Source organism: Poecilia mexicana, unplaced genomic scaffold (assembly GCF_051168715.1).
Source record: "Poecilia mexicana isolate PSO_F unplaced genomic scaffold, ASM5116871v1 scaffold_15, whole genome shotgun sequence".
Classification (NCBI taxonomy): Eukaryota; Metazoa; Chordata; class Actinopteri; order Cyprinodontiformes; family Poeciliidae; genus Poecilia; species Poecilia mexicana.
In genome coordinates, this window is record NW_028263384.1 from 15,794,712 (window position 1) to 15,822,160 (window position 27,449).

At 39.6% G+C, this 27,449-nt stretch overlaps 4 protein-coding genes across 6 annotated transcripts in view; 2 read left to right on the forward strand and 2 right to left on the reverse strand.

Annotated features, from left to right (window-relative positions):
• spock2 (SPARC (osteonectin), cwcv and kazal like domains proteoglycan 2) overlaps positions 1-8,686 on the reverse strand; it is a 33,880-nt gene extending 25,194 nt beyond the window's left edge. Inside the window, exon 1 of the mRNA XM_088012840.1 lies at positions 7,834-8,686. Within this exon, the coding sequence (XP_087868966.1) occupies positions 7,834-8,022 (189 nt within the window). The 5' untranslated portion in view covers positions 8,023-8,686. The remainder of the gene's footprint in view (positions 1-7,833) is intronic.
• Positions 8,687-15,800: 7,114 nt separating this feature from the next.
• LOC106904401 (DNA damage-inducible transcript 4 protein-like) lies at positions 15,801-17,300 on the forward strand. Its single transcript, XM_014968732.2, has 2 exons — positions 15,801-16,248; positions 16,436-17,300. Exons 1-2 carry the CDS (start codon positions 16,083-16,085, stop codon positions 16,942-16,944), a joined length of 675 nt encoding a protein of 224 aa, XP_014824218.2. The 5' UTR covers positions 15,801-16,082; the 3' UTR covers positions 16,945-17,300.
• Positions 17,301-17,845: 545 nt separating this feature from the next.
• Positions 17,846-23,243, reverse strand: dnajb12a (DnaJ heat shock protein family (Hsp40) member B12a). The gene is made up of 9 exons (XM_014968739.2): positions 23,068-23,243; positions 22,558-22,732; positions 21,447-21,592; positions 21,197-21,367; positions 20,184-20,263; positions 19,982-20,091; positions 19,723-19,895; positions 19,424-19,566; positions 17,846-18,470 (listed from the first exon to the last, which is right to left on the reverse strand). The coding sequence occupies exons 1-8, from the start codon at positions 23,198-23,200 to the stop codon at positions 19,445-19,447; spliced, it is 1,110 nt and encodes a 369-aa protein (XP_014824225.2). The 5' UTR covers positions 23,201-23,243; the 3' UTR covers positions 17,846-18,470; positions 19,424-19,444.
• An 818-nt stretch (positions 23,244-24,061) lies between these two features.
• trmt2b (tRNA methyltransferase 2B) lies at positions 24,062-27,246 on the forward strand. 3 transcript variants are annotated; one of them, XM_014968734.2, is made up of 4 exons: positions 24,062-24,406; positions 24,483-24,773; positions 24,885-25,323; positions 26,054-27,246. In XM_014968734.2, the coding sequence occupies exons 1-4, from the start codon at positions 24,366-24,368 to the stop codon at positions 26,660-26,662; spliced, it is 1,380 nt and encodes a 459-aa protein (XP_014824220.2). In that variant the 5' UTR covers positions 24,062-24,365; the 3' UTR covers positions 26,663-27,246. The 3 variants fall into 3 exon arrangements, with proteins under 3 accessions (XP_014824220.2, XP_014824219.2, XP_087868988.1); XM_014968733.2 differs by having other exon boundaries at positions 24,064-24,406; positions 24,483-25,323; XM_088012862.1 differs by having other exon boundaries at positions 24,067-25,323.
• Positions 27,247-27,449: the final 203 nt, after the last annotated feature.

The window sequence follows — 27,449 nt, forward strand, 5'->3', positions numbered from 1 at the left end:
TATATCTTAGGGAATGATACTCAAATGTGTTTTACAATGAGCCTGAAATGTAAGTAAATCTGAAAAGGTTAAGGAATCGTAACCTTAAGGAAGATGAATACTTTCTGGTGTTGCATGTATATAAAATATATATGCAGAGTTGCTATGTGCGTGTGTCTAACTTGTTTTTTCCAGAGTTTTATTACTGTTAACACATTCCTGGCAAGGGTTCTCCCCCGAGGCCCAAACAACTGGGTTGCTGCTGTTATTTGATCAAAACCTTTTGCATCAACAACCGAAGCTCCAGAATCTGAACTCACACTGGTTGCTGGTCAGGCTGCTTCGGGCCAAACGTCGGTAATGGTAGAGACGGCCGCTGTGGCTAAAGATCTTATGGGACCTACTGCCATGTCTGGTTTAGCATCCTTAACTTAAATCTGCATAACACCTCCAACTCCATTAAAATTACATTAGATTTTTAATACTGATGAACAAAAGCTGTCCCGCAGCATGAGAGGACATAAAGACCCTCAAACCAACATCGGCTAGAAACAACTGGAGCTGTCATGAAAGTTGTTTACAAATGAACACTTTCTATTGATCAGAGCTAATAAAGCAAAACAAAACTCCTACGCAATATATGTAGATCAGTGTAGTTTAGACTTTAGAAAACATTTCCTCTTTAAGAGGCTTTACAGTGTTTAATGTATTTTACTATATAGTGTGTAGTTCTTTTATATTTTCTAGTGGTTTTCATTGAAAACACTCGAAATTCAGTAAATTATTACTATTATAAATAAATATTTTGTTGTTCAGCCTAGTTTTTTTGTACTCCACTTTTATTTATGTGAAAATCCAAAAAACAGTAGAAGTTATGTTTTTAAATGAACAAGATGGAGATTAAGGTGGATTCTGATGCATGAATGCAGCTGAGGCAACGCACATTTAGTTGTCAATTCAATTGATGCCATATATTTTTATATTTTACATAAATATTGCATTCCAACTGTAAACTATAACGGCGTACTAAAGGTGATTTAGGCAACACAGCAGTATGCAGCTCTGGAAAAAAATGAAGAGACCACTGCAAAATTATCAGTTTCTCTGATTTCACTCTGTATAGGTACAAGTTTGAGATCACACAGAAAAAAAAACATATTCAGATCTCAAATAATGCAAAAGAAAACAAGTTAATCTTCTTTTAGAAACAACAATATTAATGTTTTAACTCAGGACGAATTCAGAAATCAATATTTGGTGGAATAACAAGGTTTTCAGTGGGCTCTTCATTTTTTTTTTTCCAGAGCTTTATATGTTGGGCAGAAACTTCAGTTTTTGTCTGACCTGACCAGAGAAAACCTCTGCCATGTGTTGTCTGTGCCCCCTACATAACATCTGCATGAGCAGAATGCAAATAAATGCTACGTTTCACATTTACACAAAACATGCATTATTTTCCTTTCACTTCACAGCTATGTACGTTTTGTGTTGTGTACACTTTTGCAAGGCACTGCAGTTATCCTTATGTTTGCATACAAAAAGAACTGACACACCAATATGACAAAAGTATAATGTTTAGAACATCAATTTGGATCTACCAGCTAATTTAAAATCACTGACCTGTCTTTACAACGCCTGTGCCTTCAGCTGTGGTTTAACTCCTAATGAAAGACTGTGTTTCTCTGGTCTTCAGCGCAATCACAGCCCTGCTACACCCCTCCTACCCGGCCAAGACACCCCACAGAGCCACCGTTAGTCATTTCAAGCCCGGAACAGTGCTGAACGGACCACCCGTGCCCGAACAGTTGGTCACGATTATGATGCAGTCCATCCGCAGAGTTTCTGGATGTTCGAAATAAGAACCTGGAATATGATAAGGAGTGACTCATGGCCAGGGCGAAAGCATGGCTAGAAAGACTAATGCGTTTCAGATAAGCTGTTATCATCACCCATGTTATTAATGCATCTGAGGGAGTCTGGTTGGACGTCAGGGAACTGGGTGGCTCGGTCAGACTGGGCTCCATCGCTGATAATTTACTGCTGCTACAGTTTGTCTTTAATGGAGTATTTGGCTCTGTTGCTACAGATGCCATTATCCACAATTATGCTTTGTACACTGTAGTGTAATGATAAAACGGTGTGATGAACATAAGGCCTAATGCCAGTAAATGGCAATAGGCAAGAAGAATAAAAAAACAAGGGAAAGGTAAAAACAGGAAAAAAAAATTTTAGCGAAATGTAAGCCGAACAAATATCACTTTTTGTTCGTAACTGTTTGAAGCTTCAGCTACTGCCACTGAGCCCACAGACACTGATAAGGGGTCTGATGTTTTTGTTTTTAGGCACAAAGGATTTACTGCTCATTAACAACAAACCTGAATGGAGAACAGGTGCAGGAAGGATCGGTGCTGGATGCTTCCTGGGCCGCCTGACTGCTGGGGCGCGCCTTTTCAGGATAAGGATTTAACAAACGCGCCCAGATGGCACCAAACCCCTTTTGGACGTCTCTGTGCTGGCATGTGTGATGTGTGAAAGTAAAGATGACCCGCACAATCTAGCATGTCGCGTATAATGAGCGTTGTTTTGATTGCACTGGATGTGTAGTTTAATCTTAGATCCGGAGAATTACTACGGTGAAAAACTGGTCCGTGATTCTATCTGCGGTGTACTTAATTTTACCATAATGTTGTCTTTAATGGTCTTTGTATGACAATCTATGAGGACGTTGCAGCTCATCCGAAATGCTTCTGTCAGAGAGAACCGACGCCAGAAAATGGATCACATCACACCAGCCCTTTAATCTTTGCTGGCTTCCTGTTTGATAGATGTTAAAAACCAGGTCATCGGCCTTTAGGGTACTGAGCCGTCATGTGCTTAAAAACATTTCTGAGTTGCTTGGATTGGGTATGAACCATGACGAACCCTGAGTTCTGGTCCAGTATTCCCAGGACCAGAACTAAACAAGGTGAGGCAGCATTTGGTTTTGATGCCCCTCAGTTGTGGATCAATCTCCCTTTGCATTTGTTCCTTCATTTTTCTGTAAACTTTTTCTTGTAAGTTTACAGAAAAATAAGAATGTTTGATTTGTTTGTTGCAATTACATGTTTTTAATTTAAAATAACTATTTTTTTTTATTTTATAAGTATTGAGAAATTGGATGATGACAGGAATTGGCCTATTTCACACTTGACACGTCCCAATGCTTAAAAGTCCACTTTTGTCCAATCAGTGAATGCACCATACCTTCATGCTAACAGGTTGTCATAGCGACAAAGCTGTGGTGTGGAAGTCGGTACTGAGAGAAGATTCAAAGTTAAATTTAAGTACCAACTTGTTTAAAAATGAAGCGAGAGGAAACACAAAACTTGTTACAAACTCGTGGAAAGGAGATTGTGTTGTACACAGAGGATACGTGCTGCTCAATCAGGCAACCAGAAAAGAGAATCAGATTTCAGCAGATAACAGGAAGGCTGGACGTATAACATTTTTCTAATGAAAATATATCTTGAATGGATTGTTGCTCCTGGACAGCATTTGTTTTCTTTCTAAATACTTTTACAAGACTCATACGGCAATGGAAAACCAATGGAGTTGCCTAGGTGATATATGTGTATATGCATATGTATGTGTATTTAGGTATCCAACACAGTAAAGAAAATGAATACTTTTAAAGTTTATCATCTTTCAAGCTTACTGTGGGACTTGCGCTAGCCGTGAGAGAACTCGCCTCTAATTTAGGAAGACTAATAGAAATCTCGCAGCCTAAATGCACTGCGCTGAAAAACTGTGCTGAGTGTCAAAGAAAAAAAAACAAAAAAAAAACAAAACACAATTTGTGGCCATCATCAGTAAATAAATAAAACAACATTTGGTTCCAGGCATGCAATGCTGAAAAGACATAATGAATGGCCATACATCACTGTTACTGTTATTTAAATTCAAACTGACACTAATGATGTTATTGTGTATAGAATAAAGTCGTAGATTTGCATTCATTTCCCACAGCCGTCTTTCCTGTTGCCCGGTTTATCTTTTCTTTTTTTTTTCTTTTTTTCCTTAGGATTTAGTGCATTAGTGGAATGAAATGTTGAGTGCACCTGTCAGATTAAAGGATTGAAGGTATCCCCCTTTATTATTTGTTGACTGTTACTGTTAAATTTAATCGCCTTGTCTTTCCTGTGAAATAAATTGCATCGGAGCGTGGGAGCTGTTTTTTACTTGAAGCGAAAGAGCCTCTTATCCCGATTCTGCTTTTACATCCCGCGGAAGAATAAATATGAAATATTTACAGTGCGCCCTGCACACAGTCTGCAGCCGGTGCTGTGTGTTTGTGTTTATCTGAGTGTATACATGTGAAAGGATGGAGTGGCGGAGCTTCTCTTGTTTGATTATTACTTCCTTGACTTGGATCTGTAATATTCCAGCTCTAATATCTCAGAGGGATATGTGCATCAGCATCAATTTATTTCATTATATTTGTGTCATTGGCAGTAATTTGCACGCCTATGAGCTTAAACTAGTTATTTTCTGATTCTTTTTTTTTTTTTTTAGCTCAAAGGCCAAGATGAAGCACAGCCAATTAAAGGTTCATTACGTTTACTGCTAAGCTCTGCTCATTAAGAATAATGATACAAGCCGTGTTATTTCAGCTGCGGAAGTTCACAGTTTTAATGATTTCAAGAAACTTAACCAAAAGGATGTTTTGGGTTTTTTCCTACAGTTTTTTTTTTTTTTTTTTCTTGTTCCCTCCCTGAAGTGAGGCTGGTTAAGGGGATAGAGTCATCAAACTCCCAGGGATCTATCCTCCATCTCAGTGCAGGGGGAAGCTGTTGCTACAGCAGCCAGCTGAAATCAAAGTGGTTTCCATCCGCGATTCCCGCAGGAGGTTTAGCGCCTCGCTTCTCTGATGTTTTTCCCTGTTATCTTTATGATCACCAGAGACGCCACCACTCTTTACTGCACAGGCGTCAAAATCCTGTTTATACGCTTTGCATAAGTATTAGCGGCGATCACATATCCGTAAACATCTGAATGCGCGTGTTGAAAGTGTGGCAGGTCACGAAAGTGATAGCTGTCAGGGTTGCTTGTGTTGTTGAGAAACACAAGACGCATGCGGAAGCAGAGCGGCCGACATCTTCATGGTGACAGGAAAGTTTTTAAAGGGTTAAATTTGGTTATAGAGGTTTAGTTAAACCTTATAAGCGGTTAATGTCATACCTGCAGTAGATAACTGGTCTGATTTCTTTGCTTAGTATAAATCCAGATTAGTTTACTAGGGGTCTGAAGCTAACCCCTTAAAACAGTCTGCGGTCTTAAAACAGCCTCAATCTCAGTTTATACAAAAGCTATTTTAAGAGCCTTTAAACCATTGCCATGTTTGCACTGGACCATTATTTACACAGACACTGATACTTGCATAGCTAATGGAGGGAGGAGGCTGTGCACCACCAGTATGGGTCCTGTGTGAAACATGTCTGAAGAAAAGAAGTGTTTCCTTTCAGAATTACTGCCCCGTTATAAATATAAATGGTGTGAAAGGCAAACATTTCTGTGGGCTAAGTAATTATTTTATTTATTTTAACACTGCCTTCTTTTTTGTAAGTTTGTGGAAAAGTACAATTCACTGACATTTTCGACCACAAATACACTCAATGTTTAATGTTTGGTTAAATATTTTAACCAGTATGGAATATTCAAATTTAGATACAATCAGTCCCTATTTTGTTGTATTTATACTTATCCAGTTCTGAGTTGGTCCCGATACATTGAAATTGTAAATTTTTGTATTTGTCTCGAACTCTGAATCAAATGCAACACAGAATCAGGAAGAAATTGTGAAAAACCCCTCTAATGTTTATAAGAAGCTTGGATGTAGATAACCAGCAAGTTGAGATATTAGTATAGTATTTACTAACTGTTCTTATCTTGTCTTGCAACAATGTTTCCTTTTTCTAATAAATAACTAAGAACCAACACAATGACAGAAATGAATTTACAAAGGATTAGGGTTATGGCACTTATTGTCGGTCAGTCAAACGTTTTTTTTTTTTTTTTTTCCAATTCTATCAATAGGGCAACAATTCAAAAACCACTTCCCTTTATAATTCAAAATAAGAATCTAAAACAGAGTTTTGAGATCGAAGCATTAAGCCTCAATGCTTCAATCTCATTGGAGCTCATAATAACAACTTACCTTCCTCATTTCTGTTAGTGACAAACTGACATATGATGTCAGAGACGCTCCTCTTTCAGTATATTGAGAAATATTGCGCCGTTTCATGATGAAAATCAAGTGCAACAAGATCCTGTTGCAAATTAGGTAGTTAATCTGACTGGAAACATCTTACATGTTCTTTTGTCCTTACATGTTTCAAGCAGGAAGATTATTGGTGCGGGACAGTGTCCAACCTTCATTTCCTATAAATAATTCTTGGCTTTTTTGTGTCCATTTTTGTGGTTGTGACAGTAGCTTAAAGGTTTATAACATAACAAAAAAAAAAAAAAAGGAAAAAAAAGAGTAAAAAGCATGCATTATGATATTTTTGATTTTGGACTTGTTTTAAAAAGCCACTTTGGTCGTGGCTCTTCTCAAATTACTCATTAGCCTTAGTCTCCTAGACCAGCTGACCGAAATTTAAAATAAACAATAAATAAAATACAGAGTTATCTACTGCCAGATATTAACTCATAAAAACTTTTTTTCAAAATCAATTTTTAAGAAATGTGAACATGTTCCAGTTGTGACTGCCTTTTAGTTGATTCATGGCTGATTTTCTCTGTGAACCACCAACCAAGATGTGCTGAATTCAGAAGGTCATTGCAGGTGAGGCGAACATTTCAGATCAAAACTGTTCAAATATAGATCGGCACCCAATGAGTCATAATCCCACAGTAATTCCAATTTAATCTTCCCATGTGCACAATTTCATTACTTCCTCGCGTTAATCTTTAGCTAATTACAGTAAATCTTAACCTCTCTCTTTGTTCCAGGTCTTGGTTTTCAGGAGGTTTTTGCTAAACCGACACTACGGTCTTGCTAGCATAAAAATACGCCTAAACATATCCTCACGCACCCTCTGCTACTTCTATTTCTAATCCAATAATAACACATTTCACGTGCAGCATACAGTCTCTCGGGATCAATTAAAACCAAATTAACATCGGTCATATGCAACCTAATCCGGCTGCGATATACTGTCCAGATCCTGTTGGGGATCATTAGTAATCATTTCACAGAGCTGCATCCATACGTCCACAGACACAGTAATTTATCACCAGGCGTAGCCTGCAGGTTTTAATCAATTCCAATAACCCAGATCAGTCCGTTCAATAGCTGCATGTGTGCACGTCAACCAATCAATCAGTGCACTATGTATTAATTACTAAATTCTCTTGTTTGTGAAATCCCTGGAGCCATATCTGAGGGGGAACCTTTAACGGTGAGGGGCAGTATGATGGTTTGGGCTCATACTGCCAAGCAGAAACAACTTAATTGCCTATTGGGGGAAGAAGAAAAAAACATTGCAGGAAATGAGAGGATGAGTGAGGCAGAATGCTGTGTGTTTATAATATTTCATATAAGTTTTCTGACAACATTCGACTTTGACTATCCAGATTTCCCTGGGATAAGTTTAAAAAAAAAAAGAAGCTATAAATACTCCTCTCTCAAAACATTTCCCTTCCAAACAAACAAAAACAATTAGAAATCAAAATGCCAGTAGCTGAATCAAACTCTTCAATAATCATTTATTCCAGGAGTGTGGCTGGCTGCAAAACTGCAGAAAGAACCAAGTTTGTGTGAAAGACGGGAGTAAACATGGCAGCGCATCCACACCGCATTCATTCGACACTTACATCTCTGAAGCGATTCCAGTGCTTGATCTTGCGGCTGTACTGTGAAATGGTGGACAGCCACTGCTCGTCTTCCATGAAATTCCCGGATTTCTCCGCTTCTCGGACGCTCTTCACGTCCGCCTGCAAGGTGGACCCCGCGAACATCAGCAGCGGGGCGAGAAGGCACACCATATCCGACATTTCCACCATGTTTAACCGGAGAGGTGGGAGGGAGGGGAGAAAAGAAAACCACGCACACAGGACACCTCCTCGCACGAAACAACACCGTCTGTCCGCTCTCCTCTTCTGGAAGGCGGCGGATGCTGAGGCTGGATGGAAAGCGCCACCTGATTAGCCTGTAAGATGCTCCTGCAGATGGGAGGGAGGCAGACGGAGTGAGGAAGGGAAGCTGTTTGATGGTGGTAAATAAAGTGAGTCCGCCCTCAGGCTGCTGTGAGACACCTTTTGTTATTTCTCGACGTGAAAACTTTAGATTTATGTGCACTTTCTTTAAGAACTACAAGCTATTAAATAACTTTGAACTTATTACACGTTTTTATTTAGCTCTTCTTTTTTTTTTTTTGCAAAAAGAAAAACCTTAAACGTGTAGTATTTGTTAAAAGCTCTCTTTGTAGATTGTGGAACTACTACTCTCTGCAATAACAACTGCAGGTTTACAGCAAATCCAAATCAAGAAAAAGATTCCCACTCTTCTTTCCAAACTTGCTGAAGCTCATTCAGACAGGATGGAGGGCGCCTGTGGAGAGCACAATGCAATTCTTACCACATACTCTTAATTAGATTTAGGTCTAAACTTTGACTAGTCCATTCCTGCTTTGATCTAAACCCTTCCATTGTTGTGATAGCTCTACATTCATTCTGTTCTTTAAGTCTGTGACGTATTCTTTGGGTTCTCTTAGTCTTGGGATGTTTTCAAACTAAGATAATCCGGGGAACTCGGGTATAATTAGGCGAGGAATGTCGAAAGTCTTCCCATCTTCACTTGGTTGGGTTTATTTTCACATTGAATCAAACTGGATGTCAGCAAGAGAGGCACATTACTCCATGTAAATGGGTTGTATAAGCAGTTTCAGAGATGACAGCAAAGACGGAGAAACTATAAGACATCCAAGATTTAAACATTGTTAGATCACATATCATGTCCGCATCTCTTCCTCCGTTTGCTTTGCATTTCTTTTCGAAGCGAACAGCTCCGGTGTTCGTTGTCAATTGAACTGAGGCTTAGGTTTTCAGGTGGATGAGAGCTAGCTTGTTTGGTCTGCATCACCAGAGTTTGCATGAGGTTTCACACCTGCCCACTTGAAGTTGACCATCGACACCAGCAGATTTTGTTTCAAACTGTGGTTTACGCCTTTGGCCAGATGCATTCTTTTGAAAGTGATTTCTTGCACCATGGGTCTTACTGCATTGTGACACCTCGCTCTGTGTTCGTCTCTGGAGAGCCCCACCAAACGACAAGCTTGTTACTGAAACGCCGGAATAACTGATGCCATTTGATCCCCAGTGGAGTGTCTTGAGCCTGTCCTAATGAGGGCAAGCGCCCAACAAGGGGTCATCTAATCTTTTGGCTCAACCTGATCAAGTTCGAGGAAAGATAAGGAGAGAAGATGTTTGAGCTAAGCATGTATATGTTTATGCAGCACAAGCAACAATGACAAGATTACCTTCTGGACGCAATTGAGCTTGTCTTTGTGCAGGCACTTTAACAGATGTAAAAGTCTTACACATGCATGCTCATTAGTCATGCTACATGGTCAGGTGGGGAATGAAATATTCATGTTGGATACCATATAGCAGTTATTTGGAGCTTTCCTTTCTAGAAAGGAAGTCAACGTGTGGTCTTCCTCTGACCTATTTAAGGCTACCTCTGCAGCAGCTGCAACCTGCTTTGCTCCCAGAGATTTTATTTAAAAATAATCAGTCAAAGAAAACCTTTTGGGGGTTAAACGAAGTCCTTGTTTGGTCATGTTTTCGCAACAGAAAAGGAACAACAGAGGGCACGGCAACAATTCTCATCTCATTCATAAAGCGTCGTTATAAGCACTGTAATTTTAAAGGATCAGACCCATGGGCGGTTTTTATATAATGTCCAGCAAAACAAAATAATCTCTACAAGTGTTGCAGTGCAGATTTTGTTTGACAGTAACTGGCTGCAGCTTGGTGAACAGAACTGAGTGTGATGTGTTTACCACTGATAGTTCAGGTGTCTTATCTCAGTCCCTCAAAATGTCCCACAGTTCATCACCCAAGTTCTCATCGGGTCATGCACATGCCTCGTTGCCACCGAGTGGTACGGTGCGAGTCAGTGCAGTTCGGTAAGCTATTTTTCCGACCTGTGCCGTACCAGTGGAAGCAAGGCATTAGCGTGTTATCTCTGGTTTTCCACTTTCTGTGGTACAATAACTCTTATCTCTTCAGAGTGAAATTATTCTAAGACGATCTGTAGGTTTATCTATTTATTTTAAATTAATGGAGTTTTTTTAATCTAATCTTGTGAACCTGCAATGATTTTTAATCCTCATGCATGACTGTTACTGCAGTGATAGTTTTGATGTTTGAATGTTTTTGCTATTTCTGTAAGAGCTGTTGAGACATTTCTGGAGTTTTTTTTTTTTTATTGTCTTCTTCTTCTTCTTCTTGAGGATTGGGTCATTTAAGGGGTTAGGAGAATTTTATACCTGGTATTGTGCTCACCTCAGTTCATTCTGGGAGTGGCTCTGATTTCCAGAAGGGTGAGAGACTGACCATCCTAACCCCGTTATCAGTCAGTTCACCAAACCTTCACCAAGCTTATTTTTTTCTGCCTGTTTGCTGGGATTCTCATATCCAAGCAATATGTTACTGATGCTTCCAGTCAAACTTGAGGTGACAGACGTGAAGGAGCAAACTTGGATCCTCACCCCCTTTGAACCTTGAAAAGTTTGCATAGAAATCATATAAATGCAAAGGAAATTGTCCTCTTAAAGTTTTTGAAGACCCAACAAAATCAGATTGACCAGTCTAGTTTGTCAAAGAACTAGACTTGGATAAGTGTTTTTCCAGACACTTACCCGTTTGAATTCCTATGAGTATAAATAGATGTTCTAAATTGATATGACATTGATTACACAATAGTATGAATTTATGCTGTGTTGGTTTTTGCTACATTTGCACAGGGCTGCTGAAGAGAGTGGGGCGGAAAAGCAGCCAACTAAGTCCCGAGAAGTTCTGAACCATTGCACCACTACTGAATAATGCAAATATTTCTAAACTGGGAGATAGTAGTTCACTTAAGGACATACAGATATGTGAATACTTTGTAATTATTATAGGATTCCTTTTCTTTGTAGTGATGTTTAGTTACCCAGTAGAGGGCATGTAAGGACTCCTACTCCAGCCAATGTGCCAACAGGATTTTGGCATGTATTATTAATGAAACTTGTTCAGAGAAGTGGCAGTACAAATACTACGAATCCATCTCCTATAGGAATTTGATGACACACTGGTAGAAAATGTGACCAAACCTTTGATTTAAAAATGTTCCTGTTGATGTTTCGATGTTGCTGTAGTGAAAAGACAATGGCTCATCATAACACTGTGTTAAGCTCTGAGTCTTGGCTGAAAAAATAATAATTTACACAGCATTATGCAGCCACTATCATACGTGACCATGGGGAGGGTAAGTTCAGACGGTCAGTTTTCCTAAACATATAAAGTTGCATTTAAGGTAAAAACATCTATTTAGGTCTTATCAGACCAGAACATCTTCTTCTTGTTCACTTTGTCCTCCACATGAGTTTGCAAAGTGCCTACAGGACTTCTAATATCTTTTTTTAAACTCTTTTATAAAGTCTGCATTGCTGAAATGTTTACTTTTATTGATTGTTCCTCTTCATCTATGAATATTTGTAGCTACCATGAGCTATCAGATGTTTTAGTGGTCACCCCTATAAAAAAACGCTCTGAGTTAGGTTCAACAGTGGCTACAGTATCGTCACTTTCCCATAAGGCTTTGCAACAGCTGCTGAAGTCATCGGTGTCCCGGTGGCCTCGCTCACTGGTCTCCTTCTTGCACTGTCACTAAGTTTGTGAGGACAGCCTAATCTAAGTGGATTTACACCTGTGCCACATTGCTTCTATTTCTTTATGATGATTTAACTGAACTCCATGTTCAGTGCCTTGGAGATCTTTTGTTTCTGTCCCTTAATTTATGCTTTTCAACCATGTTTCCTCTGATTTGCTTGGGGCGTTCTTTTGTCTTCTTGCTGTTTCTTGTCTTTGTACCACAATCACAGTCACTGCACTCAGGTGATCTCCACTCCACTCATTGGGATTGTCTGTTGAATTAGGTCAATCACTTTAAATGGGATAAATATTTATGCAAGTGTTTATTTTATGTAATATGTTTTTATTTAAGGGTCATTGTTTTGTAGAACTTTTTTACTTTAACTTAACAGGGCTTGTTTTTTCTTTTTTGGTAATTTTGTTTGACTCATTTGTGAAAGCAATGAAAAAGGCGAAACATAAGGTGGTTAAAAATTTTATGTTGGCCCTTTCAAAATACAACTGTTATAGTATTGTGAAAATCTTTAAGTTTGAGCTTATAGCTTAAAATTTTCATCATTGTGATATAGGAAAAAGAGAATGTTAATCTAGAAATGGGGTAATGTTTCGAGTAAAGCCCGTTTGAAAATGGCATGTAAAAATGTTAGGGCTCCGATAAAGAAGAGCATACCTCAGCAAAAATTGCCACACATCGGAGTTTGGCCTCCCCTGAGAGAGCTGCTCTCTTTCTGCTTCCTCCAGCAATAAATCAAAACCTACATGTAGTTCTGTTCGAGCTACAGCTCCGGGTGTTGCAGACTCATTTAGCTACAGAGTCTTGAATCCAGCATTGAAGGATCCGATGACAAACGAGAGAATCGTATGACAGAAAAATGACATGCTTACAAGATGAGGTATTTGACAAGGAGACGGAAAGCTTCACTGTTATCTTTGTTGAAATAATCCCATTATTATTACAGAACCATGTTGCTACTATGCTCACAACCATCAAAAGACACAGGAAACCACTGGAAATCTGAATTAATGCTTGTATTTTAGTACAAAGGTTGAAAAAGAAGCAGACATGTGGTCCGAAAATTACATTTATTTCTTTGTTACACTGAGGTTTGAGTAAATAACTGTTGAGTAGAAATTGTCTTTACACATAACCATTTAGCCGGAGATCCAGCGCACATAAATTACATCAGCTCAGGCTGCCCAGACCAACAGCTCTCCAAGACTAATGTGAATTGTAAAACAGTCTCTCCCTTTTCACGTTTACATTTTTTTTTCTCTCGTAACAGAATGAACGTAAACAAAGATAAGAAGTGTAAAATGATAACAAGGTCTGACCTTAATTAAACATATAAATTGGATGATAAACCAGGGTTATATCCTGATCATGATCTGGGCTACTCAAATCAAAACACATGTAGTCACAACAAGGTGCTCTAAGCGTCATCCGCTAGCACTTTAGCGCCACCTTGTGGTAAATTTGCCACTTCACCATACCATCTAAGATAATAAAGAAAGCTGGTTTTAAAACACAAGTGTTTTATGTCTTCCACTGTGTTTAATTTGTATTATTTTACAAAATTGTTGCTTCTGTGATAAAAAAAAAAAAATCACATAACGCTATTGTGATTTTGTTTTCCAAGTTTTGCAATAAAACATGCATGCAATTTTTAATTGCCTTATTTTTTTTTATCAGGAAATGTGTGTGTACATGTATACAGAGATTTGCTTGTCTGGCTTATTAGAAGAAAGGTCTCTAGTTTGCAAATTCCTTGAACTCACTTGAACAAAGCAGAAAACAATTCAGTCTGTCCTCAACAAAAAAGAAGTGTTTTGGTCACACTTTCTTTGAGCTTATAATCCAATCAATTAACAGTGAGTTAACTATGTTACCAAGTTGGCATACAAATCCTGCGTGCATCAAACATAACTTAAAAGAAATTTGACTTTCAAATTTTACGCCTCTGTCTCTTTAAGAGGCCCCTGCTCTTTTTTGACCCTCCTTCAGTACAACACTGCTTTTCATTATGCCATTTGCAGCCGATTGTAGGGGCATTAGACTGAAAATTAGTTTGTCTGATGAGCTCAGCAGATGCACAGTTCCACCAGGTGTTTGCTAATTACTTCTGCCTCTAGTGGGAGGGATCCACAGGAGATGGGGTGCTCTATGAGGCGGAAGTATGACTGGAGGCCGCAGGTCCAAGGAGGAGCAAGCGTTTAGGCACCCCAAATGGCTACCACAGAAGATTCCTCAAATATGCATCTAAGAACCAAGGCAACAGTCTGAGTATCTTTTTGATAAAGGGAAAAACATTATAACACGATATAAAGGTCCAAAAAGTAAATTTTACATAATATCCCTCCCCCCTCTTAAAATTTTTAAAGAACATTTACATTTGTATATAATATTTTACCATAATTAAAATTTAAAAAATCTTTAACATTTTATTTGACAGGATCCAACATGAAGGAGTGTTTATGAATGTCTATGACTGTTGTCATGAAGTGTGGTGTCACTTTTAATGCAAAGTTGCTTTAAATGTTGCTTTAAAATCTCATTAAAAGTTCCAACTTTGTATTATTTTGTAAATACTGACACTTAAATGCAAAGCTGGCACTTTTAATGGACTTTCAATGCAACTTTAAGAGCAACTTTGCATTAAAAGCGTCATTATTTACCAAATGACACTTCATGACAACAGTCACAGACATTCATAAAGACTCCATTATGCTCATAACAAGAACCGTGTTGTGTTTATCACAGTGTCATGTCAGTCTTATGCACACCCCGTGTCACAAAAAAATCTTAATTGCATCAACCTCATGTACTGAGAGACCAGATTTGCATCATTTTTGCATTGCAGTCGGAGACCAAATAAATCCAGGGGCCACAAATGGCCCCCAGGCCACACTTTGGATCCTTTTTTTAAGACGTTAGGACTCCAGTGAACCACAATGAGAGCTATTATGGATCAAACATTGAAACAATGGTAAGCATCTCAGGAGCTGGAGGTCAACCTAAATTTCTGACCGATAAGAAAAAGGAGGACCATGTTGTTTTTCAACTACCATAGAGCAAAAAGAATGTTGTATTTTCTAAGTTTATCTTTGTTTGAGACAGAGAGCTGTTTGCCACTCTGAAACAACATAAGAGCAACACAGGAATAAATCAGTGAGCAGAAACATGTTTACAGCACCCAACATATTCTTCTGCAATGCATTAAGTGTGCAAAGATTTAAGCAATTCCCATGAAAGCAGAACCCATGTAAACAGGTGAAGGAGATAACTATTCAAACAGAAGTGACTGAGTCTTATTTTCTTGGAGGGGGGATGGGGGGGTTGAATGGAAGTACGTGCTAAATGACATGAACCAGAGGAGATACTCATAAAGTTTGGTTGATTGGATTAGAAAGGCTCTCTGAGATGAAATGTTTTCAGATATTTTCATTTATGTTTTAACCAAAATAAAACAATGCATCCGGATGAGATAGCCATGCAGACTGCACTATCTACTTGTCTTCTGGAAATACTTTCTGGAACATTCTGGAATAATCTATCCCTGCAGTCGCCTTAGACTTTAGTGTAGATTCACCGTAAGGCTCCTTGTTTACTTCAGAGCCGTTTGTAAACGTGCAGCTCAGCTTCTTTAAGGTTAACATTTGTCAGTAGAAAGGCGGGCCCCCCTCCTTTTTTCCATTAACAAAAAGACGTTCTCTACGTGCAATACGTGCCTCGCGCAACTATTCACAATTGATTCATCAGCTGCGTTTTTCTAGTTCTGCTCTGTGCTGACAGGATTCCAGTGTTGCAAGATTTGCACTAGGCACCGTCTGTAAATTCGCCTTCTAGGACGGATTAATGTCCTCCTATACAATGATTAAGAGTTAAACTTATGAGATTTGAGGGGGTCGTCGCTTGCCTCTCAGCCGTGGGGGGGAGTGTGTCTCACCCCATCAAAGGGATAACCAGGCAGGATACTGCGCTGAGGACGTGAGCTAAAACCTCATTGGCTGAGAAATCAGATGGGCGGGGCTAGCGTGCGTAGGTATTTAAGGCTTCACCCCATTGTTAGAGAGTGTGATTTGCAGCTGATCCGGCTCAGGAGTAGGAGAAGGTCCAACTGTGACAGCTACCTCCGCACTTCTTTCTTTTTTGTTTTTGCCCCCCCTCCCCTCCTTGTTCTTTTGGAAATAAGGTATTTGTTGTATAAATGTCTTTTTCTTGCAACCAATCTCTCGATGGCAATTTTCCTCGGTCCCCAGCGGAGGGTAGGAGCTCCCAGAGGCTGTCCTGGAGCAACCTGCTGCAGAAGCTGGCTGAGCTGAAGGGGCTCAATCAGAGGCCCTCAGCAGATCAGTACTGCAGGAGTGAAACCGGTGAGTGCGTTTAGTTTTCTTTATTATTTTCTGGAAAAACACAATAGCAGCAAAAATAAAACCCTTTTGCATCTTTAAAAATGTTCAGTTCAGACTTGGAGCTATTCTGCATCTAAATGCAAATCAAATTGCTCCTTGGGGTCAGTAAGAATAAAGTTTCTCTAATCTATTTCTATCTTTGTTCCAGGATCTGTGGCGGACCTATCCCTGTCGGAGTCCGACAGTAGCTTCTTCTGTTACCCCCTCGAGGAGACCTTGGCTGCAGAGGTGGTGGGCACAATCACACAAAGCCTTAACAATGCGTCACCCGTCCTGTGCTGCTCCAAACTCATCCTACCTGACCGTCTAATGTACAACATCAGCCGAGAGCTGCTCCATCTGGCCGTCAACGAGCCCTGCGGACTGAGGGGGGCCGTGATCGACCTGTGCGTGGAAAGGGGGGATCAGGGGCTGTTGTGCACCGTGGATCAAATAGCAGTAGACGCCGGCCTGGTCCCGACCTTCCACGTGACCCTGGTTCTGAGGCTCGAGTCCGGAGGACTGTGGCGCAGGGTGCAGAAGCTCTTCAAAGGCGGAAAGCCTCCGTCTGCAACGTCTCCGAGGCACCACAAAACCCTGAGGCTGAGCAGGAGTTTCAGGGCCATCAAGAGGAAACTGTACAGCTCAGGAGCGCTGCTGGTTGAAGAATGCTGCTAACCTAAGAGCACCAATGTGCCTTTCTAGACTCACTGAGCTGTTTTTAATCAACTTTTGCTGCAGATTCACTTAAAAAACAAACAGACAAAACAACTTTAATTGCACTGACATCAAGGTCCTAAAACAGTTGTAATATGTGGTAAATCGAAGGCCCAAACTATCTCATGGCAGCTACTCACCTGATTGCAGGTGTCTGAACACGAGTCCTTTTTCTTTTATATGAATCCACATTCATATAATTCATATAATTTCCACTTTTTAAAGGGAATGTATACTACTAGTATTACATATTACCTGCCTGAAACTGTTTTGTATCTTAAAGATTGTGAGATAAATTATTTTCTATTACTCTGTGATGCTTGTTTCATTTCTTTGTTCACACCATTTTAATTCTGGATTTACTACATTATATTATGGGTCATTTCCAATGCTTAGTCTCCTTTGTTCCTTTCCTTCAGGTGGCATAATCAGAAGCCTTCAAAATGCACTTAGTGTATATAATTTTGAAAGGGTTTTTGCAAATGTAAAGACTAAAGCACATTTTATATTTAAGAACTCACTTAGTACCCTATATTTACTTTGCAGAGTATTTTTTATTTATTGAAAAACTAAATAAGACACTTATGTCTTTATCTTAGTCTCCCAAAGATTACATTTGGGAGACTAGGAACATTATGATGTAAATTTGCATAAATAAATCTGGCATGCTATGGTGAATTTAAGCACACTCAAGTCTTAGAACCTAAAATGACAATGATTTAACTTTATAAACCAAATATTTAAGACTGACAACCAATGAATGAATAAAGTATATTTAAAACCTAATTTAATAAAATGCACAAGACCTGCTAAAAACACAGATTTTGTAAAAGAGTGTTTAAAAACAAACAAGACACCGGTCAATCATTGGACAACTTTTATTCAAATAAATGTATAGAATTTTAGGTTGTTAATTTAATAAATATGCTTTCCTTTTATCTGTGCAACAATTGTTACTAGTTATGATCCAACAGGCTACAAGCAAATTCACAAAACAGTTTTGTAAATGACTACCATCCCCTGCACTGTTAAGTAAAATGAGTATTTACATTGGTAAGAACTATAAAAATGACAAAAACTGTTTTTTTTTTTCTCCTCACGAGTGGCTCAGACTGTCTTATCTGTGAAGAAAGGCCTTCAGGTTTCTCCAGGAAAAACAAAAAATAAAAGGATCAGGACAGAGGAAGCTAATCTCAGCAGCCTTCTTTATCATTCAAACAGATAACAGCACGCTCAATTTCCGCCATGACGCCCATCGGACTCTCACCACTGGTTGAGACAGGAGAGGAAGAAAATGTCAGCAGGCAGCTTGAAGCTTCTCGCAGCTCTACAGGAAGTGGATGGAGTGGCAGGGAGGCCCCTTGAGGAGGCGCCTCTGCACACAGAGTGTAAGGCTTGTTTAGATTCTCTTGGTTTGCTGCAGAAATATGCTCCAATTAGAGTGGGCTCAGGCTCATTTCTTCCCATTAGATTCAAGTACCGACGAACTATAAAAACAGACACACAAGGAAGAGTTAGATGATTACCTTAAAATACTGATCTGGAATTTTGTGAGAACAGCAATGAAGTAAATAGGCAAAACAGCTAAAAAAACAAAAACAAAAAATAAATAAATAAAATGCCGGTTTTTTTTTCTACCACACTTTTTCCTTCCACTTAGCTTTCTATGAACATGCCTAGAGATAATATTAAAGGGTCAGTTCCCTAGCAATGACCTTTCAAGGCTTGCAATCCATGTGGAGCGTGTCAAGGGACAACAGTCAAGGCAGCAGTCATTACCTTTATTATGTAGGCTTATAAAAATAGCTTTTTTATTTGTTTTAATAATAATAAAAACAATTTTCTCTTGCTGTAAGACAATTATCAAAATGAACAGATATAAATACTTGATATACATCAATATATGTGTTTAAAGAATCTAAATAAGTTTGACTTTTTTAGTTGTACTGCAAAACAAATAACATTTTCAATGATATTCTATTTATTCAGAGGCAGCTTTAACAAGCAGACATCTGGTGTTTTATCCTTCAAATAGCAAGATGCTACTTTTAAAGCTTTATAGGTTTGTAAACTTATTACTTAAGTCAGAAGTCTGTTTTTCAGAACAAAAAACAAAACCCAACAAATCAACCGTTTTGCAAAGATGTGACCCTTGCTCAAGATCCATGAGAGTGACGTATCAGGTGACGTTTTTCCTCCGAAAAACAGAGCTGACCCTTCAGTATCAGGAGTCAGTTCCTGCTTGCAGCAGCATTAACACGTTAATAGAAAAAAAAGAAAGAAAAGCTGACTGAGGTGTTTCAGTTAATTATGGTGAATGGATAAAATAAGGAAAGGCAAATCAAAGAAGAAAAAGCGTCTGAGCAGCAAGAAAGTGGGTTAAAATGAAAAGCTTAAAAAAAACAAAAAAAAAAACAAACAACAATCTGAGTGAGCATACCCATGTGTGTGCAAGTGTCTTCTAGCCATCCAGTATGACCTGAATCTCAGATAGTCTGGAACAGCTAGGGGTCCCCATTCTCTGGGCCCTTTGGTACAACTCTGAGTCCCCAAAGTAACGAGCACGATACAGCAAGCCTTCCTCTGAAAGACAGAAACAGCGCGTCAAAGATACAACACTCTGGTCAGCAGTCTAACAAACCAAGTGTCCAGACTTTAAATTAAGTATTTCAATATAGTCATATTCCACCCATACCAGTTTTGTAAAACAGGCTAACCAGCGGAATGTAAAAGACTTACTCTGCTGCTTCTCCTTCCAGCAGTTGTTTCTTAGGTTAGAGATATAGTCTTCTTCTACACTTCTTTCAACAGTCTTCAGGTTATTGCCTGTAAATTCTTCATTGAAACGGTCCCCCACATAGAAAGGCACCTTTAGGTGTGACGTATGCCTTTTGTGAATATGTCCAGCTGATCTGACAAACAGAAAGCAGGGAAGGTTCAGACAGACGTCGAAACACTTCTGGTGTAACCACAGCCCCCTCCTCCCTGCCACACTTACGGGCGATAGCTAAGGCTGTACGGAGGCTGCGTGACCATCAACTGGCTGAGAGCAGAAACGACGATGAGAATTAAGATGGGCATGAGCTGGACCAGCAGAGCGAAGCCGCCCTGTTCAAAGAGAAAAGGAGACGCCGTTTAATGACACAAGGTATACAATTATTTAAACCAGGCGTTAGTAAGGCATCGCAAATCCAGCTTACATCTCTCTGCTGTTCTCGTCTTTCTTGTCTATTCTGGTGTGCAAAATGCATTCTTCCGTTCCTGTAAACATGGACGTTACCTGAAAAGAAAACAAACAAAACAAACAAAAAAGCATACAGTTAAACGCAATCATCATCTGACTGAATAACAAATATTCCTTCAGAGAAATCTACAGGACTTCACTGCAACTTTTGGGATACTGATTTGAGTTAAATACTGCATTGCATATTTAGTATTTTGTTGAATATGCACAACACGCTGCACATTTATTCTGCATACAGCGGAACTGTAGGCCAACCAGAGTCATTATATTATATATAATATATATTATAAAACAGAATAGGCCTGTCATGATACATTTTGCTCGACGTTAAATTCTCCCGCAAACTATTGAAGTAGACGAAAACATTGCTATTTTGAGACAATTTCAACTAACATAGTAATGCAATAATGCAAATACATCCTCTCAAAGATCAATAAAACCATATTTTCTAAAGCACATGAGACTAGAACTGAAAGACAATTTTAATATCCAAAAGATCTAAACAAAACAACAATAAATAAATAAATGAAACTGAAATAAAAACCTACACACAACTGAAACAAGAAATAAAATAGACTATTAAGTCTTTGAAAACAAGTCTCACTTGACTTGATTTCACTTTGAAATATTTCGTGGAAGAGCGTCCAAATAGACAAACAACTTTTTAACTTAAAAACACCGGCTGCTTATTGCGGTGTAGAGTTTGACTGTGCAGCACAGCCATAACACCTGCACTTAGAGCTGTCATCGTGTGTCATTAGCGAGTGTAAGCAAGTTCTTATTATGTCCTGAGAAACGTCTAGTGCCAAACCAGTAATTTTTACGAGGAATAAACAAGTTCAAAAACGTTTTTTTTTTTTTTTTGGAGCTGTTTAGTTGTAATACCCCACTGCCCAAGAACACAATGAGTTTTAGCAGCAGCCCTGTACATCCCTTGCATGTTTTTAATATCATTTTGCCTCCACTCACTTGTTGGGAAGCCTCCACCAAAGAACATGTTAAAAAGGTCCTCAGGAGAAATGTCTGCTTCAAAATCGTGATGATGTCTGTGTCTGCTTGGTTGTGTTCGCTCCTCCCCATACTGGTCATACTGTCTTCGTTTTTCAGCGTTACTTAGAACAGCGTAGGCGTTGCCGATGGCTGAAAGAGACACACAGAGGAGCTGTGAGTACAAGCTCCCAGAAGCGGCACAGAAAAGACATGAAGACACGCAACTTACCCTTGAAAGCCTCTGTAGCTCCAGGCGCGTGATTTTTATCTGGGTGAAATTTCAGGGCGAGCTTCCTGTAGGCCTTCTTAAGGTCCTCCTCAGAAGCTGACTTTTCCACCCCCAGAATTTGGTAGTAATCTTTACAGCTCTTAATCCTGAATTAAACACAAAAGTCTCTGTTACGACATGAACGAAATTTGCTTTGAAGCAAACAAACGAGAAGAAAAGTTTAGGGGTCAGGGACAGAGCACCTTGATTGACCAACTAAGGTGAACTACTCGGGGATCATGCTTCAGTTTCTATTAGAAAATCCATACTGGGATGTTGCAAAGAAGAATTTAGCTGACAGTTAAAACCTATGATTTAGGAGGAGCAATCTGGCTGTCTTGACCTGGTGACTGAGTAGATAATCTTTGACTTTACACAGAGTAGAGCTGATTAAGGAAAAAACAAACAAACAAACAAACAAACAATGATAATCATTTTCACATTTAATTCATAGGTTTTTGTTGGATGTGAATAGAAGCCAAGTCTCAGCTCAGTGTTAATTTCCATCATCTGCTCATTTTATTTAGAAGCATTTGAAAAGCTAAGAACTTCCACTGACTAGAACCGAAGTAACAGAACAGGAAAACTTAAGTTATAACATAGTGTTAAGTTACAGAAATAGATAGGACACGCTCAATATAATTTAGAGTAATCAAACATCGCCTTCTGCTGAATATCTTAATTGAATGAAATTTTGAAAAATGATTAGACGTTTCAAACTCCAGTCCTCCAGTTCTGCAACTTTTAGACGCATCCTGACTCCAAAACACCTGGGAACAAAGATGTGTCCCAGTGCCAACAAACCTTAATTTAATAATTTTTTTTTATTCTACATACATGATCGTGCAATCATTTAAAAGTTCAACTAATGCCTGTTCAGATGAAAAGGTTTGACCTGAATCACAACTCTTCTGATAAAAAATATCGCTAATATACCAGGACATGCAGTTCAGCATTGTAAATCACGAGAATAAACACTGCAAATTTGTCAACATACGTGTCAACAGATTACCAGACCGCTTGTGGTTAAGATAATAACACGCATCAGAAAGAAAAATAAATGTGCTCTCACTTTCTGACCGCCTCCAGCTGCTCTGCTGTGTAAGATTTATCGGACTCCGTGGGGCCCTGAGACGCATTAGCTCCGTCTCTCTCGCCGCGGTGTCTCAGGCCGGGTCCTCCTCCGTTTACAGCACTGCCGTTCTCGTCTGGAGGCTTCCCATTCTGCGCTAATGACTCCAACAGGTCTGTAAGAGGGCGCACATTACCATATTGCTGCCGTTTTAAGTTGCTGGCTTTTGAGTTAATCCGCTACTTTAGAACGCTAACATTTAGCATCGTTACCGTTACAGAGAACTTCAGCACTAGCAGTGAGTAAGTTAAGCTCGATGTAAGGTTACAAACAAGTAAAAATATTAAATAAACAAATGGTAGTAGCTTAAAAAAAACAAAAAACTACAAGTACCAGTTACGGCCTGTACCTATTAATGACGGCTATGTTAGCATTAGCTTGTTCGGTCTCCCAGCTCTGGCCCTCCAAATTAGATAGCATCGCTGGCAAACAAGCGTCTATTCGACTTACTTTTGGCCTTATCTGTCGGAAATAGGCGCTGAGCCTTCTCCAGAAACTTTCTGGCTTTGTCCAGCTGATTATTACCGATCGCATTTAATGCTATTTTAATGCAACGTTCCGCTTCGTCCTTGTTTGAGTCCATCGCGACACAGCGGAAATGTTTACTTGTCCCGAGACGCAAAGAAATGACGTCGACTCACCTTTGGTCTGGCAAAATAGACGTAACAAAACGTTGTTTATTCCATGCTGAAGTGTTTTTAAGTTAGATAATAAAAATAAATAAATTAACGCATGAATTAATTTATTACATTAATAAATAAAGCCCCTTTTCACGAAATTCTAGCTGACACAATATCAAGTGTGATAAAAATATCAAAATAAGTGTTCATAAGTGCTTTAGATTGAATCATGTGCACTTTGGAGTTAAGGGTAATCAAATTAGCTGCAGCAGAATGAACTATCAAAACAACTGTTGAAATGACAATGGAGTTTGTAATGAAAAGTTTTTAAAAAGGACAAAGGTTTTCGCCACTGATGCCTGTCACATTTTTTTTTCATCTTTTAATAAGGTGAATGTGCATATATTTTTTTTTTGCAGTGTTTTACAAGAAACAGTTAAATGGAGCGTCTGTGTCAACACTTATTTGAAAAAATCTTATATAGGCCTAGGCGAATTTTAAAGGAAAATATATAATATATTCAAATATACATTGGACTATTTATATTTATTTCTAAAGAATTGTTGATCATAAATTAGAGTTAAAGTCTCTTTAATTTCATAACGTAAGACAATTTTATTAGGAGTAACACGTATACTCACCGTTTACACTCCAGTCCAGTAGGTGGCGTTAAAAGCGCAAAAAAGGTGGCTTTCAAACAAGAAACAGTGTGAAACAGGAGGGAGGAGATAAATAGAATATAAAATATAAATAGAATAAGAACCGGGCACAGTTTTTTAAAATGAACTCTTTTTAAGATGGGGAAACATCTTACTGGTTTATGTAGTTGGTGTGATGCTGTAGAAGCGATGGAACATGTTTTTATTAGTTGTAGAAAATATGCAAATCAAGGAAGATTATTAAAAACGGAATTAAGTTTTAATAGGGAATTGAAATTTGAGAATGTGGTTGATCAGGTAAATAGTATTGAGGGGAAAAAGAAGAGTTTTCGTTTTTTAAAAATACTGGGATCTTTATGAGAATTTGAGGTATAGATATTAGGATCCAATAGATGGCAGTAGTGCAACAATAATGGATGCAAGCTGCCGTTAAAACCTAAAGAAGAAGAAGTTGGTGTGGATCTGAAGCATGTTTTTCCGAGCTCCTGAAAGTCTGATGCAGTTCTTATTGTGAGTGTTGTACTTTCAATGTTTGATAGTCTCGCACTTTTCTCGGAAACATGTATTTAACCGCGAAATGCTGCAGGTCGGTCATGGCTGTCAGACCAAATATATTTTATCCGAGGCGGACCTGCGTGCTGTTTTCAACTAGCGTTAGTCCGGCTGACGGAGGGAGAGCGGGGTCGGGGTCACAGAAACGACGGAAAAAAAGGCAGAAGAAAGCGGCTTGGACCGGCGACCTGTCCTGGGAGGAGAGGCTGGCCGATGCTGTCACCCCGCTCTGGAGGCTGAGCTATGAGGAGCAGCTGGAGCTCAAGCAGAACAATCAGCGGAAGATCCTGTCTGAACTCTCAGGATCTCTTTCAGCTGACCTCAGGTCAGGTTTACCAGCACCTGCCTCAGCTAAACTCAACTTCACTGTCCTGCCTGTTCTGCCCTCCCCAGTCAGGGATGGCTACCGCAACAAATCCACGTTTTCTGTCAACAGAGGAGTGGATGGGAATCCAAAAACGGTTGGATTTTACCTAGGAACGGCCAGTCGGGGAAACATCGTCTGTGTGAACGGAGATCACCTACTCAACATGCCGGAGAAGCACACACTAGTAGCCAGGTGTTACCAGGACTTCATCCGCCAATCCTCTCTGGAGCCCTGCCTGCTGTTTCACACCGGGGGTCACTGGAGAGAGGTCACGGTGAGGACCAATGCGCAGGGACACACCATGGCTATAGTGTATTTCCACCCACAGATGATGACCGCAGAGGAAGTGGCTGTTCATAAGGCTGAGCTGGTGGAGTATTTCTCAAGGGGTCCTGGATCGGTCTGTCAGCTAGACTCCCTGTTCTTCCAGGAAAGCACCATGACTCGCTGCACGCATGAGGAATCCCCCTACCAGCTGCTGCACGGTCAGCCATATTTGCATGAGGAGGTGAGATATTCTGGATTTACCCGGAATCTGGAAGTTTACTGCTCAGACTCTGCAGTTCCTTGCAGAAGTATTCATAACCCTTGAACTTTCCACATATTGGCACGTTTACAACACCACACTAAAACATGTTTTAATGGGAGTTTATGTATGTTTCACATAATGGTGAAGTGATGGGAAAACAACTCCTGGTCAAACTGTTATAGAGAAGGAAATACCTGAGAAAATCACTGAATAAGTTTTCCTGACCAGCCTGAATATGTACATGATGCAGAATACTCGGATTTTCTTATCCCTTAAAACTTAAATATGTACGGTAATTTCTTTAACTTTGTCATTTTGCAAAGTTGTAGGAAATGCTCAAGGCACAAAATTAAATATGATTTTTATTATTAAATTAAGTACAAGATGATTGTGCTTCAACCACAAACGGACATCATCTCATCTTCTCGTGACATCGGCATCCTTGCTAGATGATTTGGCAGGTGTCTATACTGTATAACCGATTACACACACTGGTGGACTTTGAACTGGGCAATAAATCCAGTTTAGGGAACAGAAAGTTCTTATAACAGGTTTCAAAATTCAACAATGTCTGCTGCAGAAAACTTAAGTCTCTGTACGTTTAGATTTCAGGTCGGTTTTTCACTCAAAGGTTCTCTTATACTTATTAAACACCGAAGAGAACGTATGTCCGATCTGACGTGTCTCTGCTCTTGTGTGACTTTTGCAGGTCCTGGGCTTCAAGTTCCGCATATCTGCCGATGCTTTCTTCCAGGTGAACCAGGCAGCTGCTCAGGTGCTGTATAACACGGTCAGAGACCTTTGTGTCCCAGGAGCAGCGCAGTCAAAAACAGGAGGCACTCTGCTCGACGTGTGCTGCGGCACAGGCGCCATCGGCATCATCTCTTCTCCCAGAGTGGACAGGGTCATCGGCGTCGAGATCGTAGAGCAGGCGGTGAGAGATGCCGCGCACAACGCCGCTCTCAATGACGTGGAAAACTGCGAGTTTCTCCCCGGTAAAGCAGAGGTGGTACTCCCTGCTCTCATGTCTCGGTTGAGCTCTGCACCCGGAGCCCTTACCGCCGTGGTGAATCCGTCTCGAGCGGGCCTCCATCCCAAAGTAGTCAGAGCGCTGAGAAACCAAGCGGCTATCCGCAGACTGGTCTATGTTTCCTGCAAGCCGGACGGAGAGGCGATGAGGAACTTCAAGGAGCTTTGCTGTGCTCCTGATCAAGAAAAGAAGCTCACAGGAGAAGCTTTTTCTCCCACTCTGGCTGTCCCTGTGGACATGTTCCCACATACTCCTCACTGTGAACTGGTGCTGCTGTTTGAGAGGTAGCGCGTGTCATTTGTTCGTCTAGTGTTTCTTATTAATTTATTGCTACATCATTTTAATATGTATGTTTTCAGAATTCTGTGGCAATATAAAGATGCTTTAAATTATTATGTTTTTAAATTAAGACATAATCACGTTTGCTCATTGATTTGGTTTTATCGCATATGTAAGCAAAGACAAGTACGGTGGATTTCCTCCTTTTTATTTCCAGCCCCGAGCTTCAAACCTGGTAGATATCAAATATAAATGAATGTATTGTTTAGGTTTTTCATCTCATATTTGTAATATAACTTGCAATATTAATATTCATGTTGTCTCAGCTAATACTCAGGTTAAAAACAGGTGAGTTTTTATCCTCGATTCAAAGTGTTTCAGCTGTTTAGCAGTTTTCTGGAAGTTTGTTCCAGAATTGTGGTTAATAGAAACTGAATGCTGCTTCTCCGTACTTGGTTACGCTCATGGAACCAACAGTAATGCATTTAACAAATCTTAAAGCTGGTATAGCTCTTAGTGTCTTGTTTTTCTTTAGCCTCACTAATGCAGCATTAGCAGCGAATGTGTAATAAAAGGAATGAAAAGGCATTAAATCCTGCTTCTGTCTGCTTCAGACAGGCAGTACCCACATTTATACAACAGAGGGTGCCATTACCTCTTCAGATTCTTTCAGTCACAAGACTCAAATCATCTGATTCATGATTATGAGCTCATCCTACTTACTCCAGTTCACGTAAGGTCAGAACAAGCAGGGTCCAGTAGGAGGGCAAGATGTGTTCTCCAGAGGTTACCTTCG